At 54.6% G+C, this 10940-nt stretch overlaps 1 protein-coding gene across 1 annotated transcript; it reads left to right on the forward strand.

Annotated features, from left to right (window-relative positions):
* Positions 1 to 2670: 2670 nt before the first annotated feature.
* On the forward strand, positions 2671 to 9693 carry LOC130681717 (uncharacterized). The gene is given in 7 exon segments (XM_057495171.1): positions 2671 to 2693; positions 4263 to 4369; positions 4372 to 4615; positions 7086 to 7380; positions 7879 to 7981; positions 8084 to 8380; positions 9236 to 9693. Coding segments are annotated over 7 exon segments (1527 nt in total).
* Positions 9694 to 10940: the final 1247 nt, after the last annotated feature.

Here is a 10940-nt window from a genome sequence, read left to right on the forward strand (position 1 = left end):
CTGTGCTCAGAATTTTACATATGTTTACTCTTTTAATCTTCAGATCAATCCTTTTTGGTTGATACTCCTATTATCTCCATTTTAGAGATGGCAAAACTGAGGCTTAGCAAGGGTAATGCCACGGAATGACCTTCGAAGTTGCAAACACAAATGGATACGGTCTTCTGATATGCAGAATCCAAATGAAGTATCATCATTTAAGTACAGTACACTAATACAGTAAAAACCTTAAATAATGTGAATTTTGATATAATACAATTGGCAAAAGGGTCGTGTCTTTGCCCAGCCCTTGTCCTCTCCCAGGGAGGGCTAATTGTCTCACTGGGCATGGATGCCAAGGCATCTAGTGCTGGGAAGCAAGGAGGGGAAGGTTGGTTCCCTGGCATCTGTGGTTCCTCAGTGTCTTTGGACCAGGCCAGCAGATGAGTGCAAATGGCTAGAAAATTCCTGCTGTCCTGGGAGTCCAGCTGGTACCAGGCTCCAGAATCGCCACCTACTGGGCATTGCCCCCAGGCAGCATCAAACCCCAGCGGGGCTGTGATCCGGATCTTGGGCTCACTCTTCTTTGCCTGCTGACTCAGTGTCGGCCCATGCAGTCACCAAGCATGCAGGAACTAGGCCCTACTGTGTGCTGATGCTGACTAATCCCTGGGAATTGGAAAGATGAAAAAGGAAGATCCTGCCCCCAAGGGGCCAAGAGTCTGCCCCCTGGACAGTGTGCAGGTAAGCAGATATTTATGAGGCAGTGGGGTAGTGTTACAGTAGAGGGAAGCACAGGGCCCCCGAGAGGCCCAGCAGAGGGCTCCTATCTAGCCTGGGGCTTCCGGGAAGCCTTTCCCAGGGCGGTGATGCCTTCGGCTGGGATGGAGGGGATGTTAGGGAAGGGTGGGTGAGGCAGGTGGCAGGGACGGAGGCAGTCCAGAAAGATGAACTGCAAAAGGCAATTTACAACAGTGAGAAATCACAAGGGGTGTGTGGGGAGACTTGAGAAACAGTCTGTGCTGATTGGAGCCCAAGATGTGAGACTTGGTGACAGAACACGAGACCAGAGGCTGGCAGGAAGCAAGCAGATCACTAAGGGCCTTGTCCATCAGGACCATGACCCTGGACTTTACATTGGAGAGGACTGGGGACCTCGGGAGGGTTTCAAGCGAGGTTGTGACATGTTAGCTTTGGCTTTTAAATAGCTCGCTCTGGTGCCTTTCACCTTCTTTCTTTTGTCCCCTCATCTTCACATCTGTGACTCAAAAGCTACATGTGCTAAAACTGGTGAACTCTCAACACGGGAAGTGACCACGGGCTGATGTTTACACATGCACAGCACAGTCCGCCGGCTGCCGGGAAGCAGGCCAGTGGGCCGCTGAGTGTTATGGGCTTTTCTCCGCAGTGGTCGTTGCTCTGGGTCTTGTCATGGGAAATTCTAGCCCCTCCACTCCCTCCCAGGCGCCTCCGCCTGCACGCTGGGCTCCTCTGGATTCTTCCTGCTCACCCTCCTCCCCCTGGTGGTCCGAGTAGGCTTGGGGACCAGAGGCCAGGGACCACAGTGCTTGAGAAATCCACGCTGAGAGACCAGGTTCTGCTTTTAGTCGCCAGAGTTTACAGCTTTTACTTTCATTCTCTTTCAGGGGAAATGCAGCTTGCAATGGTTCTCAGGGTCACCTGCCTTCATTGCTGTCCTCCCTCAATTTTTAGGGCCTCCTGCAGGCCTGCGGATGAATCCGTTAATGTGCATAAAACTTGGCACTTTATAAAGAACTTTTACTTAAAGAAATCTGATCCCCACTACAATCTTGTGACATATAAATAAGTCTGATAGTATTATGTCCATTTTATACAAATGATGGACTGAGGCTCAGAGAGATTAGGTGGCATCTTCTGGCACATGGCTCACGTGGGAATGCAGCAGCCATAGGAATATTTCAGAGAACTACAATGTCCCCAACCAAAGTCGCAGAATTGACACTGACAGGCTGGATTCCCATGAGGCTCCACTCCTCACTTTCCTACCCGCCACAGGGCAAGCACATCTGTGAGCTTTTCTTCTCCATGGTGTCTGGACCAGGCTCTTGTTGGCCCCTGTCCACAGGGGCATTTCAGGTATATGGCAAAAGAATGAGTAAGACAGCTCTTGCCTTAAAAAGTGTTCACAGTTCTTTGGTCCTATTCTAGAAAGATCTATTGAACCCTCTGCGTGCAGGTCCTGTGCTGTGTGTGCGGTGGGCTACGGGGAGGAATTAAGCGTTCGAGGTCCTGTGGGCAGCACGATGCAGCCAGCAGAGCATCAGCTTTGGGGGCAGACGAACCTGGGTTTCCATCTGGACTGTGCTTCCCAGCTGGTGACTTTGGGTAAGTTTCTTAAGCTCTTTGAGTCTCATGGTCTTCATCTGTAAAGCAGGATAAGAAGACCTATCTTACAAGTCTGTTGGGAAGGTTAAATGAAACAGTGTGTTTAATGTATTCCGCACAGTGTCTGGCATTCGCGGTTCATGGCCTGATCTGATCTTTTTTGTGTCTCTTTCCCCAACCTTGAATCCAGATACAGGATCTGGACCGATAGGCTCTGCCCCCTGCACTGCACCTAGCCCAGAACTAGGCCGTTGGCCCTCCTTCACTCACTACTCCGAGCTTAATTTCCTTCCGTCTTCTTCTCTCCTGGGGTGCTCATGAGCCATGGGGGGAGACACACAGCACAGGTATTTGTGAGGCAGAATGAAGTAAATGCTTAAACCTAGAGGGGCCACAGAAGTACAGGCTGAAGGAAGCCAGGGGGCGGGCCTGGCCGGACCAGGAGAGCAGAGGGCAGCCAAGGCTCAGGAAGGAAGGGGCGCTGGAAGCAGACCTGCTGAGTTAGTACCCTTGAGGGTGCAGGGCCAGCCAGGCTGCTCGGTCAAGGAAGAGCTCCTCCAGAACAGACGTCAGGCCCAGGCCCCGCTTGGCTCGGGGAAGGTGCAGCTGGTCCCAGCAGCCCCCGGCATGGGCGTGCTTCCCGCCAGCTTGCATGATTCCCCGGGCGCAGTCAGAAACGGCTCTGGGAAATGAAGTCAGCCATCGTGTGGATTCCGTGGTGGGCCCAGGAAGAGGCGCCACCCCCCATTTGGCAGGCACATTCCCACAGACAGCAACGGCTCTCCCACCCCTGTCACTGAAGCTATTGTCACAGGATTTCTTGGTTCAACTTTTGGCAAAGAGCATCACCACTTGGCCTAGGAAACAGCGATGTAGCCAGTGCTTCTAGGTCCCAGTTTGAATCAGGACCCAGCTCCCTCCCTGAGTGTGCAGCCTGTCCTTTCTAAACAACTGTGCAGCCCACCTGGGTCAGTTTCAAATCCTCTACCTCCGGGGACTGTGGGTCGGTGCTGCAGAAGTACCCCCCCTGGGGTGGGTGCTGCTGCAAGGGGTGCATTTATGCACTTGTCTACACAAGGGCTGCCTGGTTTTGGGGAGGATGCAGATGAGTTTCAGTCACTAACTTATTCCAGCGACTTGAAGTAGCTTTGACAATACTGCTAGTGAGGTATTTGCTTGCATTAGCTCATTTAACCCTCATGAAATTCCAGAAAATGGCCCTTCCTGTTTCTCAGGTGAGAAAACCAGGACTCAGAGAGGTTAAGTAACCTGCCTAAGATCGCACAGCTAGTACCTGGTAGAGGAAGGGTTTGAACTCAGGCAGCCTGACTAGTGCTCTGGTGTTTGCACTTGCTCTCCGGTCAAATGCATTATAGGCTGGTATCCCAACTGTGGTCCCGCCGACCACCCATAGACGCCGAGTGGCCAGCACAGTGTTAGCCCACCTGCTCTAGAACGATATGTTCCCAGCATTCCTGCTGGCCTCTGAGGAGCTGGCCTGTGTTTCAGAAGTGGCTGAACAAGGAATTAGGGTGATGCTACGAGGGAGTTTCTGCTGCGGATGGGGCTGAGCTAAGTGAGTTCCAGTCCTATTGCCCAGATTGGCAGGAGGGTGACTCAGAGTAACAGCAGAGGTCCTCCCCACGGATGCTTCCCAAGAATTCTCCTTCCTCTTCATTCCACTTGGCAGGTACAACCCTTAGGACAGCCGTCATTCGTTATTTCCTTATGTGTCACTTAATTAAGTAGATGCTGAAGGGACCCGCTGTGGTGTGCAGGGAAGGGCTCTGATCTGTGCTCTTTGGGTCTCTATTTTCTCATTTATAAAATGGGAATAGCAGGCACATACCTGACTGGTATGGCTGTGAGCCTCTGGCCTGGTCAGGCTTCCCCTGCAGCTTCTGTTCTGTCTGCAGGCCTGGAGGCTTCCAGAGGGGACCCAGACCCTGTGGTGGTAGCTGGGACCCTAGGGGCTCTTTCACTCTGTCCCTGCAGCTACAGGCTGGCAAGCGGGTGGAGAACATCTTCTGATGCCCTGTTCAGTCCCCATGACAATAGCCACAGTAATCTTGGTACAAGCTGGAGGGCCAGACACCTGTTACCAGGTAGAAACCCAGTACCGAGGTCATGTGAGTGTGGTGGGCCCCAGCTGCTCCCTACAGATCAGCAACCTGAGCGGCGGGGGGGGAGCAGGGCCCTGTGGAGCCCACCGTCATCACGCACACCGGGGAGTACAGACTGCAAGCTCATGGCGAGGGACCTGGGGGCGGTGACCTGGGGGCCTGGGCTCCCGGCATTCTTATAGCCTTTCCTGCTTCCCCTTTTGTGATGTTGACAATTTTCTTTCTGACTACAAGGCTAATAGATGCTCATCGTAAAAACATGGGTAAAGTAGAGCTGCTCAGAGGATCTCCTGAACTAGGCTGAGGCCCAGGACCTGCCCAGACCTATGGCAGCAGAAGCCCTGGGTCTGGAGTGGGAAGAGAACCCCCGTTTCAGGCTCTGAGAACTGAGTTTTGCCCCAGCCTACATGTGTGGCTTCTCCTTGCACAAACAGGGACACTACCTTCTTGTGATAATAAAATCCATGGGAAAGAGCTTCATAACATCTGTACAAATGTACGGGCATGCTTTCATTGGATTCCTTAGACAAATTAAAAAGTTGTTTTAGCAGGGGAAACTACAAACAAGACAACAGGGGTGCCTATCAGACACACAGCAGCAAGAAAGCCAATGCCCGAGCGATTTGGCCGGTGAAGACACAGGGAACCACTCTTAGATTCAGAAAGCTTATTATTCATATAGGTAGTGAAAAGGGGAGTAACCAGACGTTGCAGGCCCCTGGGCCCTTGTTACACACCCCAGAAAGTACGACCACAGTATGACTGCAGGGTGAGTGGTGGGACCCCTGTGGCTGAGGAACAGATTCTAGATTGCAGCTCTGTTCTGAGAGGATGGAGCAGGAAGCCCCACATGTCATGAGAAGCTGCCTCATGCCCCCTGCAAGGGGAGCCACAGAGGTGAGTGGGAGATGGTTTCAGGCTAGTGCCTCCCAGCCGCCACCCTCTCATGTGCAGGGGGACCCTCAGGATGTGGCCAAGACCCAGATTAACTGTGACCCCAGCTGTGGGCAGGGTCACCAGGGGGCCATGACAGAGCTGTTCCCTTACGGTGGGAAACACCGAGGGTATAGATGAGTGAGGATGAACACGGGGAAGCTGACTGATGGAAGGAAGGGGGAGAACCTGGGGCTTTGGGTGGGAAGCACCCCTATTAGACGAAGGCACTTTCTAGTGGGGATGCTGGGACTGCTCCCTGTTCAGGTTTGTGTGGCTGCGGAGGAAGCTTTCCTGCCGTAAATCAGGCCTGCTTCTCAGACAGAGGTGGGGACGCCGGGGTGGGGCCTTTGGCCTGGGGGCAGGTTGTTCACTGGTGTGGGCCCAGAGGTTGTGGGAGAGTCGCTCTGGCTATGCTGACGGTCACCTGGCAGGACAAGCTCAGCGTGGAGAGGCGCTGGGGATCTGGGGCAGGACGGAAGGCTGCGCTTAACCAGGAGGGCTGGCGTCTCCCAGAGTCCTCTCCAGGCGGATGCTCCTGCCGCAACAGCAATGACAACGCGCCGGATTTTTATCCTTCAGTGGGTGCTTCCCAAGTCACAGGAGCCTTGTGACAGCCCTGCCAGCAGGTAGGAAAGGGGTTTTTATTTATAGGCTTGGGGAACTTGGGAAACCAAGTCTCAGAGAGGAAAATGACACAGAGCTAGAAAGCGTAAGAGCCAGGAGTGGAACTCAGGGACCCTGAAGCCACCCCTTCTCCCTGGGTGTCTGGGTGTCTGGTATTTACGTGCTTGAACTAGAGAGGATGCTGAAGAGGGAAGGGTCTACAGAAGTCAGGGGGAGGGTTTGGGTCCCAGGGCCCGGTCTGTAGAAGGCGCACTGGGAGGAGGCTGCAGAGAGTTGCCCGGCAGAGGAAACGGCCCCCTCGCTGTCTCCCAGGGGACATGCAGGGCTGGGGGTCCCGCTTTGCACCGCTGAGCTGCCCCTGAGGCCACTGTTGGAGAGGCCCCAGGACTGAGGCTGGCTGAATCTGGGGAGCCGGTCCTGATTGTCTATTGTCTGCGGCTGCTCTTGCCAACACGCCTAAATTCTCCTGGCTCCGGCCTGGGGATACCTTAAGGAGAGAGCATCTGGGTGCCTGCGCCCGGCCCGAGAGGGAATGGGGTGGAGGTCGAAGGGGCTGCAGAGGAGCCGTAGAAGCCACAAAGGCTCAGGCCCTGTATTCCCAGGAGCATCATCCTCGGTGCCCCCCCGGGGCAGCATCTGGGAGCTCAGTGTGCATTGCAGAGCCCCCTGCTGGGGAAAGAGATGATTACAACACGGTTCCACGCTGGTGAGTACAGAGCCTCCATCCGCTCAGCTCAAGGGCAGCACCCTGACTTTGGGGTCAGATCTACTGAATTTGGGTCTTAATAGATGAGACTCTGGGAAAGTTACTTTATGCTCTCTGAGCCTGTTAAATAGAGTAGGTTTAACACGTCCCCTGTCTACTTCACAGGGCTGTTCTGGGAATCAAATGAGGTATCAAGTGACATGGCCTTAAACCACTAGAATAGATGCGGGCAGATTCTGCCTCTGTTGGTCGTTATGTGCATTCAGGGTACTTCGGGGTCTTGGCCTCAATGCCTGGTGAGGGGGAGGCCCCGAGCAGTTGTCCAGTCCTCTGTTCTTTTGCACATACAGTGCAGCTGGCCCGGCCCACGTCACACTGAGCTCCAGGACTGCTGCAAATGGACACTGTATCGTCATCCTAACATGAGTACCAGAAAGCAGAGGAGCCATTGTGACCTACAGCTGGATGCCCTGGGTATTGTGTTGTGTTCATGGAGTGGACTGTGTGTCCTGTGGAGGGTTTGATCTCAGTGTCTGCTTGAGGCCTGGGGAAAGTGCTCTGCCCCTGACCTGTGTGGTGAAGGACCCAGTCAGCAGCAGCCCCCATCCCCGCCTTAGTGCTGCTCCTGTGTGCAGGTACCTGGCAGTGGGCACACCTGCACAGCAGCCCTGGGGGTGGGGTAGAAGGTGCAGGAAGGATCCCTGCTCCCCGGCAGGCCTTGGGGAGAGGGGCTAACACCCTTGAGAGTTGGGGGTGAGCCAGGGTGGGTGGGTTGCATCACGTGATCAGGGGAGAGGTTGAAGGCCCCTGGAGGTAGTGGGGAGGCTGGAGGGCTTGGGGCAGGGGGTACTTGGGGGGACCTGGGCTGTCCTGGGTGGGTAGGGATCCCCCGAAGCTGTGGTTTTTCCCTCTCTGTCTGCAGGGCCAAGAATCCTGGGAGGATACACAGTGGGGGAGATAGTGATTGGCACCCATGGGGAGTTGGCCTCTCTGCCCCTGAAGGTCCTGGTAGAAAAGTTGGCACTCTCAAGGGCTTATTGTTGTTTTGCAACCAGGACCAGCAAGTAAACCAGTCTTGGTTTCTGGGACTCAGGGACCCTACAGCAGAGGCTGAGCATCCCCCACTATGGCTGCTGTCTTCAGATCACCTCCTTGAGGCTGAAGGACTCAGGCCCCTGCAGAGCCTGGACAACTCTGCATACACCCCCGATCAGCATCACCAAGGATTTCACCCTGTGTGCCTATGGTGAGTAGGGAGAGAGCCCACATCTGAACTTTGACCTTTCTTCTCCCCTGCTTGGCCAGACCAGAGCTTTCTCAGAGCTTGAACTTGCCCTTCTTGGCACAGAGAGGCTGCAGGAGCCCAATACCACTGCCAGCTCCCAGATCATGAAGGATGGGACCTGCTTTGTCACCCTGGCCTGCTTCTTGGGACAGGCTGGCGAGGCTATTCAGTGTGGCCAGGACTCCCTCGGCCGGGGTGGTCGTGTCCTACGGGGAACGTTTGCAAGGCTGCTGGCGGGCTTGGGCAGCCTGGCCTGGGGAGGTCTCTCCTGCCAGCTGGGTGAAACTTCAACCCAGACCAGGGAGGGAGAGCTCTTGACCCGGACGGAGAAGGAATTTAAGAACAGCCAAAGGAGTGCGGGTAAGAAAGGAATTCATTAACACGGGAGGAGCAGCAAGGGTCAGAGCTGCGTAGTGCCAGGAAAAGTGACCGTGTATTTGCGCAGCCAGGCAGGCAGCAGAGAGCAAAGCAGAACGGAGGCGGAGAAGGAAGGTGCGTCGAACGCCTCCTCAGCGTAGGGGGAAGCCCCTGCCGACTCCTACAGCCAGGGTCCCCTGGTGTCCAGGGTCCACTTGATCGGCACTGTGTGGAATTAAATCCCGACCACTGCAGAATTTGGGGGAGCCTTGGGGCACTGGATGGGATGAGATTATGTTCTGAGAACGTCCCAGAGTAAGAGCGGGGGACCTTCTCAGCGCAGGCTGCTAAACCACGTGATCAACCAGCGCCGTTCTGCGGGGTCACCCTGACGGTGGGAGGGCGCGAGCCCCCGCCCACTCAGCTTCCCGCAGCTGCTTCCGTACTTGCTGGAAACAGAAAGGAGACAGAAAAAGATTGACTTTACGATCAGAAAGCATTCAGACAGCAGTTCGGCAACCTCAGAGGGAAGGTGCGCTTAAGGGTTTAGGGTTTGGGGTTTTATAGGGCCTTTGGGTAGGGGTTGGTATAAGGCAAGATGCATACAGGTGGTTAATAATTCCTTTGAAGTTTTGTCATAAGAATTAGGGTTATTCAGGTGGCTGTGTTGTTCGGGATCTCGGCATTCTTTACCCATGTAGGTCTGTTTACACGTTGGAGGTCTGTCTGTTGTCCTGGTTACAAAGTCGCTTCATCGATGAAGGGGCGGGAAGAAGAGGAAGAACAGCGCATAAGTTAAAGAACAACCTAGGCCTTCTTTGCAGGCTAAGTAGATTTCACAGTGGCATGACCCTTGACCTACCTCCCTGCACTACCTCAGAACCACTCTCAGTGTGTCCTGGAGGCCCGGGGTGAGCGGCAGCTGCCGTTGCCCTGTTAGGAACCCCATTCGCCAGAGCTCGGCCCCATCCCACCAGGCGCCTCTGCTCAGGTACCCTCTTCCTTCGTGGACCTCTCCCTCCTGGGCACCCTCTGTCAGGTGCTCAGCACCCCGCCGGCCTTCCTCGGGGTTCCAGGAGTGGCTGAAGAAAAGGAGGACAGGATTATCTGCAGCAGGGAGTGTCTCTGGGTGGCAGCAGATGGGGGCTCCGGAGTCAGCACACCCGCCCTCCTCTGTCCACCTTCTTGCTGTCAGTGCCGGACCCCCTGTGCCTGGGCTTGCTGCAGACTCGGCAGGGCATTCGGCTCATTCTTGGGACTCCCTGAGGGAAGGTGCTGCCGCCCTCCCCACTTGGTCCTGCAGAGCCCATGGGTGAGGGGTCCCCTATCTCCTTGGCTGTGTCCTCAGAGAGCCCCCAGCCCCGCCCCCACCTAGAGGTGCTCTGAAGGGAAGCTGAAGCCGTGTTCCTCTGGCAGCAAGGGTAGAAACACCACAGGCCTTGGTAGGAAACCACCTTAATCCAAGCACATCCTGTCTCTCCTCTCCTCCACTGACCCAGTCTCCAGTTCCGCCCTCCTTGGGCTGGTTGTCCCCAGTGACATCCTGACTGCTAAGTTCAGGGACTCCTCCGTTCCCGCACCCCTGGGCGGCCCTTCCCTGGAACCTCTTCTCCAGGACCACAGTCCTTCTCAGGATCCATGCTGCTCAATGCCCAGGCCTCTCTCTGTGACCCAGGGCGGAAAGCTGGTGTCATTTGGAGCCCTTGTCTTCCCCACCACTGCCTGCAGCGTTTGCACCTTCCCTTTATTCCTCGCCTCTTCTCCTAACTACTCCTGCCCCTCCGCCACCCTCCTGACTGTGCCGCTAGGGGGTTATTCTAAAAGAAGGAAATGCTCTTGCAACTTTCTGCTTAAAACACTACGAAGTCTGCCCACTGTCCAAGGGACATCTGTTTTAGCACCTCTTCACTAATTTAAGCAATGCACGCTTACAGAGCATTTTTTAGGTTCCCTGTGCTGTTCTAGTCATTGAAGACGCAGTGAGGAAGAGGTCCGGATAAACTCTCACCCATCACTTACAGTCATCGCGGTCTACAGCTAACCCTGTAAATGACATTAGGAGAAGAGTACTGAGCGGATTGTATTATTATGGCCTTTGGGGATATGTCTGTCTTCTCCATTGAATCGTGAGCAAAGGCCTTTCTTACCTTTCTCTGATACACATACTAGGTGTTACCAATATGGATCCGGCAAGTATTTAAGGAGCAGGCTATGCCGGACGCAAGGCAACATGGTGACTGACTTCAGACACTAGCATATCCTCCCTCCCTCTCAGTCGGGCTGTAAGACCCAACGGCCTTATTCCGGTCTGCGCTTTCCCCCCAGTGAGGAGACGAAGGCCACGGCAGATCGATGCAACAAGCAAGAGGTTTATTGTTATTCCAGCTAGCTGGGGTCCACGTGTCAGCCCGACACAGCGGATTTCAACAAGGACCCCGAGCACTTAGAACTAAGGGTTTATATAGCATTTTCAAAGCACTTAACTCATAGCTATACATTATTCTTGCAAGACATACATCCTGGAGTTAGGCAGGATAAGACCATTCTTCAATTGTCAGGGCGG

The sequence above is a fragment of the Manis pentadactyla genome, chromosome 19 (assembly GCF_030020395.1).
Source record: "Manis pentadactyla isolate mManPen7 chromosome 19, mManPen7.hap1, whole genome shotgun sequence".
NCBI classification, from domain to species: Eukaryota; Metazoa; Chordata; class Mammalia; order Pholidota; family Manidae; genus Manis; species Manis pentadactyla.